We start from the raw sequence: 8,801 nt of genomic DNA on the forward strand, positions 1-8,801 counted from the left end.
GATGCTGGGATGCCTGGGTGTGCAGATCCAGAGGGGCAGCTGGGACGACTGAGACCAGCCACATGGGGTCAGATAGGACAGGTGGAACAAATGGTTCCTCAGTTCATGTAAACTCAGGTGGATATTCCAGGGGGGGAAAAAAAGCAAACGTAAGCCTCTGTTTGTGTGCCAATTAACAGAGGTGATCTTCGAGGGAAAAACGTTTAATTCCTAGTTTCTGTCTGTGGATGGAAGAGACGATGGCAATAAACACAAGTGGAATGAATAAAAAAAAACAGTCTGTAGGCCTTCGTTGCTTCTGCAGAGCAGCAGGAGCAGAAAAAGGGGGAGGGTGATGTGCATGAGACAAATTTGTGTGTCTGTGTGCAAGTAGATGTGTGCATGAGTGTACAAAAAGGCATGCAGTCAGCAAGGACGGGCGCTGAGACCTCCTCTCACCGATCCAGCACCCGACTATAGTCCTGAGGGCCGCAGCCGCCTTCACTCTTCAGTTCAGCGAATACTTGTGTGAAAAAGTGCGGGTCTGCGTTAATGCGCAGCATCTTGGAGCTGGTGGCGTCAATGATGGCGAGGCAGCGGTCCCAGAAGGCCTCCTTACCCGCCTCCACCAGGAAGGGCTTGAGTGGGTACGAGATCTCGTTGCCCATGTAGGAGTAGGACAGGTAGAGGCAGGTGAGCAGGATGGCCTGCAGCTCGTGCTCCGACGCCACCAGGTCGCCGTCCACTACGTCTCGGCACAGCATGTAGACGAAGACCACGTTGGCCGGCGTGACGAAGGCCTGGTCCTGCCAGCCCTGCAGCAGCAGCGAGCGGTCCACAGCCCGCAGCCAGAGCACCGGGTCGGCCGGAGACAGATGCTTCAGGCGGTAGCAGCGACAACACAAGAACTCCCCCAGGCAGCGCAGGAGCTCGCTGGTGGAGGCCTGGACGATGACACGCTTCGGAGACGACGTCACCGTGCCCTGTGGGACTTTCTTCACAGAGGAGAGCTGCTGGGATTTGCTGTAGCCATATCCGTGCCCTTGACCCATCCCCAGCCCATAGCCAAGCCCCAGACCCAGTCCTGCTGGGCCCTCGTAGCTGGACAGGTTGGCACACGACAGAGACTTCTTCACATTCTCGCGGTTGAGGTGCAGCACAGGGTCCTTTTGGTAGATGTTGATGTTGTTGTTGTTGTTGAGAGGATCCCCGAGGGCCACCGGACCTCCGGAGCCTTTCTTGGAGTTGCCCTTCTTCTTCGTGGAGGCCACCAGCCGCTTCCACGTGAGCGCCGGGAGGAAGATGGACTGGCCCCTCTTCAGCCCGCGGTCTTTCTGGCTGTTGAGAGAGCGGCTGCTCAGGCTCGGGTAGTGGCTGAGCGAGCCCGGCCGGTTGTCATAGTAGCCTGATTTGCGAGAGCCGGGTGACAGTGATAGTACTGTGCCCATGGTGAGTCAGAGCTCCAGAGATTAGACTGTGTTCTGGTGCTGCAGAGAGGGGAAGCTGTTTTTCCGTTTTATTTCTTGATATCCAGAGGGCGTGAACTCTCAACAGGGAAACAGCATGAAGAGGTGAGAGGAGCAGACATGTCAAGGTGAGCTGAGAGGTATGCACAGTTTAAATGACTGTGGCAGAGACATTACCTGCAACATTAAAACACAAGGGAAGAGACAACTTTAACAACTGGGCAGTAAATTAAACACAAACAATAGGCTCTAGTCCCATTTAAACACATTTGGGCCACATGCTGTAAAGTGCATCTTGCTGTTGTCATTAACCTCTTAAGCCTCACTGCCTCAGCAGTCCCTATGAGCTTATGCTGTGCAGACAAACACCGTTCAAAACCACAAACCTTTATCTTAAATTCTAAATTCTTTCAGAAGAACCCAAAAATATCAGATTGACATTTGGATTAATGTGTTTCAAATCATGCACAAGACATCAAAAACATGCAGAGGATATTTCACTGTAAAACTTGATATGGCTTCAACGATCTGCTGGAACAAGAGGATACATAATAAAATATATGACCGAACAGCCAGAGAGTCTGGATTAAGACATTTTGTTCCGATCATACGGGGAAAACTGGATTTTAAGTGGACTAATCAACAGTCTAAAATTAATCTATGAGCTTCTATTCTGTGAACCCCGTGAAGACTCCCGGATTTAAAACTATTAAAAGCGATGCCAGCTTTCTCTTAGTGACCTAATGCACGAGCCAAGATGGTGAATGTATTGCACAGTGCGCACAAATATTACCTGGATAAAAATTACAGTTTCCGTTTAGTTCAGAAAGATAAAAACGAACAAAAATAAATTAATTCTTAACATTTAATCGGCTCCTCCTGTCTGCTCTGTAGCTCACCTGTATGTACGAGATGTTCGGGTACGAGACTACTATTGTTTGTTTGTTTGTTTGTTTTTTGCCGCAGTCCTCGCTGGTGCAAAGATACACAGGAGCGCAACAAATGCACTGTTTCTGCAGCCGCAGCCGGTAAGCGGCGGAGACAGCGAGCAGGGTGATGATCCGTCTGCAGAATTGGAGACTCTGAAGTCACTCTCGCAGGAGCTTTGACCTTCTCTTCAAAGATGCCAAGTCTGGAACAACGCGTCGGTCCTCGCCAGGCGGGGTGCAGGTGTCATCCTCCGCTGCACCTCAGACCCAGGCGAGACTGATGAGCGACTTTATTGTGGTTAATTGTCTTTGCATTGGCGCCTCCATGTCTGAGGTCGGAAACAAGATGCAACTTTTCACACTGACTGAGTCCTTTCAATGCATTCCATCTCAGATCCGTGCGTAAAGTCACCCCTGACTTCTCCCGGACCCGGTGCCGTTACCTCCGCACACTGAGAGCTTCAGCCGCGCACTGACCGGCGATCGGTCCGGGCAGTCGCACCTCGGAACGGGCTCCCAGCGCCGAGCAGCCAGTGAGAGCACAGAGCGGCTCATTACACCGCCTCCCACCGACACAGACTCCTCCTAACGGGTGATCAGCTGCTGCCTCACACACACACACACAATACACACACACACACACACACACACACACACACACACACACACACACACACACACACACACACACACACACACTTCAGTAAACTTTAAGCAAAAGATGACTCTGTTTACTTAACCTCATTACCGCTGGGTGTAATGTGTGATGGGTAGAGAAGCAGTAGTTGTCATTTTAAAAAGAACGTATATAAAAAATAACAAATATGAAATGAAATTGCATATTACATTTAATTAAATAAAAGGGAGAAATATTTAAAATAAAATAATGCAAATATTAATTTACATCTACAAAAACATTTATCAAACAAAAGTAAACTTAACAGGTAAATAATAGCCAAATGGCAATAAATAATAAAATACAATTAACAACTTGATAATAGCTAATATAAAAATAAAATTTGAATTATGTGAGCCTTAAAACTAACTAAATAAGGGGTCTTCAAAAAGAATCTGTGGTGGTACTGGTAGTAGTAGTAGTAGTAGTAGTAGTAGTTGTAGTAGTAGTAGCAGGATTGCAGTGGCAGTAGTAGTACTTGTTGTTTAATAAGTTAAAATCTGCACAAATCTTTCTATGAGCTCTGAGCACAGTCGCACTTTACCTGTAAAAGAACTGCTCTAATAAATGCTCTCAGCTACATGAACTGCCGATGCTGCAGGATGCATGTGGGCCAACGAAGCCATAAGGACTTGAAAGTCATTGTCATAATGAACCTCGTGTGTCGTCTCCCCTCTGCCCTCATGTTGACTGATTCTGCGTCCATCAGCTGAAAACCCCCCCGTGGGACAAAGGGTGGTTTTTCAATTTGAAATGAAATATCATCAGATCATGATGAAATGACAGTGAGTAACCCCACACCTGGGAGGGTTTACTGTGGGTTAGAGAGAGAAAGCCTCCCTCACGTGGCATCAGGTCAGGTCTTATTATGCAACTGTCTTCATGAGTCCATCCTGTATTGTAGGTCATGGAGCTGCCTGAGCTGGCGAGTATAAGAGGATCAGGTGCAGCGTTTGAAAGAACAGACAATAAAATATCAAAGAGACCATCGGTTCTTCTGTTGCAGCTTCGGCTTCGACTCCATTACTGAATGTGACAGTTGTTCAGTTTACTGATGAGCACAATGTTTTATAATTACACAAGTCTTGCATAGCTTGTTGAGGGTCCTGCCCTTTGCCCTTGTGCTGTTCATACCATTAAGCCTATGTGTTACGAAACCAAGGTTGTCTTGGGCAAGACAATGGGCAATGGTTTTATTAACAACTGTTAAATCAATGAATAATGTTTTATAGATCAGTTATAGCCTATTAGGTCAGGTTGTTAAAAATCACTTTTACTTACAAATTATAAACACTTACATCTGCATGTTTGATGGATTAAAAAGCCTTTATTAATGGATTATTAACATTTATAACTACAGACTCTGTGGCATATTAGAAAATGAGAAATCCACCCATCCTTTGACATGCGTTCATCAATACATCATGAACATTTATAACTGCATTATTAGTAAATAGAAAGATAAACACCCTTCAAAAGTATTGTCACAACCTGGCAAGTTGTTCTTATTTATAGCTTATAATGGATCCATAAAGCATTAACAAATGATTTATTGGCAATATTATACAACCAAACACTTATTTTCAACTTGTAAGCTGCTCATACAACATCAGAAAGTGATGATTATTGTTTGATAATTCCATGAAACTGATTTAATTTTTGAATTCCCCATTCCAAAGACTCTGAAGACATCAATGGATGGCTAAAGGCTTTTCTGGGAAAACAGGAGATAACGTTGCTTCTCGAGGATTCCCTGGAGATGGGAAATTGCTGGAAACCAGAGAAACAAAATAAACAAAATAAACAAATGATAATGGGCAGATGAGATAAGAAGACTAGTAGTGAGTATGAGACAGCAAAAAGTCGACAGACTGCAGTTACAGGAGGAAAAGAGGAGTGAAGGATTTTATTTTTCAACATTATTCTAAACACAAACTAAAGAAAAATAACATCAAAAGAGAAACACCAACACATTGTCTTGAAAAGAGCTCAGTACTTGTTTAGTACACCACATATCAATAACAACGCCCTAACTGCAGTCAATTTTAAATGATTAAATTCCAGTCTAATGTGGGCCACAAACAGTCCGACTGACACTAATACTTAACCCTTGATCAAGTCTCTTCTTGTCTTCCAAGAAGCTAGTTAATTAGAGTAGTCTTTTCTCTGGCCCGTCCAAAAATAAACAACCCCAGTAAGTTTAGCTCTGGACCGTTGTCTCATCCCTCGAAAGGTGTAAACAGCCCTATTAGTCTGTGACACTGCACAGATACATTACAGACTGTCTCTATATGTGTATGAAGGGACAGCTCTGTCTGTGCCAGACATCTGTTACGGCCCCTTTGCACATTTCTGGGTTTTTACCGAAAGAGATTAAAAAAAGAAGAAGAAGAAGAAGAATTGGACGATGTTGATGCCTTCAAACCTGTCAAACGCTATGAATATGACTTTAGGTGCTCAATCCAGCGTTTTACTGAGGTGCCCCCATCAAGAAGAGAAGAAAAAAAGACATTACTGAACCTTAAAAGATTAATTAGATATTCTTTTGCTAAGCCGCAAAAATACAGAATGCAGCAGCATAGTACTGGATAAAACAGCCATAACAAAGAACCTCTCAAGAGTTTCTTTATTAGAGGTTTTGCGGCTGAAGCCACTCATCTGACTGATATAACCTTGGAGAATGTGTCTGAAAGCTTGTTTGGCAGCTTCTCAAACAAGCTGTCAAACCAGCAGCTGTCCACTGCTTTTATCACTGAGTCATCCTCCAGAAGAGAGGAACCTTAATTTAATCTCCCCAGAAACACAGAACTCCCCTACTGTGCATGCACACCAACCCTGTCGCCCTCTGAACATTCACATTCAACCCCACGCACAGGACGGCGCCCCAAAGCCACTGTCACATCTGTGCGATTTATTTTGTAACAGCCAGTTAGCTAAGCTTAGCATACAGACTGAAAACATGAGGAAAGAGATAACCCGGGAAACGATTGATAATCTTTAAAGGTTCTGTTACCTTTGGACAGAGCCAGACTAGCAGTTTCAGTAGAGACAGTAGAGGGTGAATCTCAACTTTCCAGTGGTTAAGAAATATTTCTCAAGCATTAAATGATGCTAAGGTATAATAATGGCAAAATAATTGACAATTCCTCAGACACACCAAACATGGCAATTAACAGAGTGGGCTTCAGGACAGTCTGGAGAGCTTCAGACAGTGCTAATATCTGTTAAGGTTTAGTTTGTTTATTTGCTCAACTAACAAAACACAAAAAGCTTGAAACCAACTGTGACAACAACAGCAACAAAAACAATAGATAGATGCAGCCTACAAAATTCAAGCAGTTTTGCTTAGCGAATGAAGCCTAAACCTAAAGTTTTATGAGAGATTAAGATTTTGTGGAGATATGATTTACTGCCAGGCAGTTGTTCTAAAGCTGAAAAAGATGCAAATGATTTGAGATGTCGGGCGTTGTATGTGTGAATTGCTCAAGTGACAAGCAATCACATGGTTAAACCCAAACAAAACACAGAATGACTGGTTTTAGTCTGAGTCAACGAGATGCCGACAAAACAAGCGGAGACGCTCCTCCTCTGGCATAAACCCATCTTTGTTTTCACTTCTGTTTGGTTTTCATATCAGTGTGAGCGAACTGTCGAGCTGTATAGGGGAGATCTCTGCATTCAGCAGACGCACACACACACACACACACACACGCGTACGCACGCGCGCGCACACACACACACACACACACACACACGCACACACACACACACACACACACACTACCCTTCCCTCTCCGTCCTCATTTTCTCTGCTGTGCTTCCCTCTCCCTCCCTGCACCAGCTGCAGGACCCTCAGCATCTCCTGCACAGCTGACCCGGATACACTGACGGCTATGAAAAGAGCTGTTGTTGTCCACTCATGACCCCCCCTCTCCCCCACTCCTCATGCAGCACACACACACTAACACACACATGCACATGCACCATCACCACTTTACAGCAACAGACAACACGCTGGACACATGAGCACAGACCTGTCATGGCTGTTGGTGTCATCTTAATCCCCATTCTGACATTTTATTCTTTAAATCCTGAGATTAAATGGATGAATGTCATAAAACAATTTATTACACTGAGTCACTGTTTAAAAAGCCATTCATACATATCTGAGAATGTTAAATGTCCATGTTAGCATTTAAAAAGTTGCTTTTTATTTTTTGGTTATAAAACTTCCCTGCTTTAGTTTGGCTCTACAATCATAATTTTGGGTCAGAAATCTTTTTTGCTATCATTTGCTGTTGTTTGACCTAGTTTCATTATGTAATTGCGATTTGTACTGTCATGTCCCACATTTTGCAGCCAGAGAAGACGACTGGTGCAGTCGATAAAACAAATTGTTTCCTGCTTTTCTTTTCTTTTTTTTTTTCTTTTGCACCACTGCTCCTGTTACAAATGAAGCCCACTAACTGTGTTTTTTTTGTCTGCTCTCATCACAGACATTTTCATCTGGATCCAAATGCACTGTGGACCTGTTGTACCTTTCTGTCATAAACCCACTGGTTTTATTTTATTTTTTTATTTTTTTAAACAGAGCAGCATGAATGCACTGAAATGAAACCTAAAAGTGGGTTTCCTGTAGCAGCTGGGACTACTGCTTTCTCTGATGTTTCATTTTGGTTTTTCTTGGTGTAACTAAGTCTTGCTTTTATTGTCTTTAGACATGTTTCTGAACATGCAGTAACTGTTCTATAACCTGAGGACTACTCCAGCCCCAGCTGGCATCTTTTCATATAGTGACTTTCAGGTGATTTGGGTTCAGTCAGTTTGTGCAGCAGAAGCAAGGAAACAAAGGCAGTCACATCAAAAACAAACTGATGAACAGCATAAAAAAAGAGAAATCAGAAATGAGAGAAACAAGGGCAGTGACTTCACAGAAAAGAAAATGAGAGAAGGGCGTGAAAAGAGGACACAGACAGAAGGGAATACAGTGAGGAGAAAAACGGCGAGGAAAAGGAGAACGCGAGTGGGAAGAGAGAGTAACGGGGGCTGCAGAACGAGGGCACAGACGGGCAGAGAGGGACGATAAGCTCAGATGTAGTGACTGCTGGATTCAGACAGGTTCACCTGATGACACATCTGTCTGTCTGACTCACCCAGACTCTCTAATCTCCCTCTTAAAGACCTGCATGGGCCAGCAGACGACACAGAGGGGAAGGACGACACATGCCACAGTGGGATTACACAATGTTTCAGGCCAGTTTCAGGCTTTTATTAAACATCAGCTCGTGGCTTCAATGATTATCCACCGCTGACGTGATGGAGGTCCCTTATTAAACAGTGACAGAGCCTGAGTGTTTGCTTTTGAAAATAGTTTTTTTCTTTCATCAAACATAATAATATTTGTAATTATATCTGAGAGCGGTCCCTCGCCTTTAGGAGTTCCTGAGACTAAAGTGATAAAAATCTTTGTAGGTAAAAAGCAGTGGCTGAATGAAATTAAGTCCATTTATTCAAGTACTGTGAAATTGAGATGTGAGTACTTCCTCCACCACTGGTTAAGGGTTCAGTTTCCCATGATGCAACAAATCCTGGTTGAAACTCTAAATAATTTCAGCATTTAAACGTGTTGGCAACACCCTGCACCACTGTCTGCTCAGTGTAATGTTAGTTCAAATGCAGGGATGAGGACTCATTTGAAAATAATCTGATTGCCCAGACATCACAATTAAAATGTTTCAAAACATGCAGACT

The 8,801-nt window shown here is 43.8% G+C and overlaps 1 protein-coding gene across 1 annotated transcript; it reads right to left on the reverse strand.

Moving 5' to 3' along the window:
- Positions 1-272: 272 nt before the first annotated feature.
- Positions 273-2,807, reverse strand: si:dkeyp-92c9.2 (uncharacterized protein LOC571482 homolog). Its single transcript, XM_041052797.1, has 2 exons — positions 2,345-2,807; positions 273-1,622 (listed from the first exon to the last, which is right to left on the reverse strand). The coding sequence occupies exon 2, from the start codon at positions 1,425-1,427 to the stop codon at positions 435-437; it is 993 nt and encodes a 330-aa protein (XP_040908731.1). The 5' UTR covers positions 1,428-1,622; positions 2,345-2,807; the 3' UTR covers positions 273-434.
- Positions 2,808-8,801: the final 5,994 nt, after the last annotated feature.

The sequence above is a fragment of the Toxotes jaculatrix genome, chromosome 13, assembly GCF_017976425.1.
Source record: "Toxotes jaculatrix isolate fToxJac2 chromosome 13, fToxJac2.pri, whole genome shotgun sequence".
Lineage (NCBI taxonomy): Eukaryota > Metazoa > Chordata > Actinopteri > Toxotidae > Toxotes > Toxotes jaculatrix.

Bases quoted from the DNA above. Each gene is read 5' to 3' on its own strand.
- si:dkeyp-92c9.2 (XM_041052797.1), bottom strand. From the start codon at position 1,427: ATGGGCACAGTACTATCACTGTCACCCGGCTCTCGCAAATCAGGCTAC.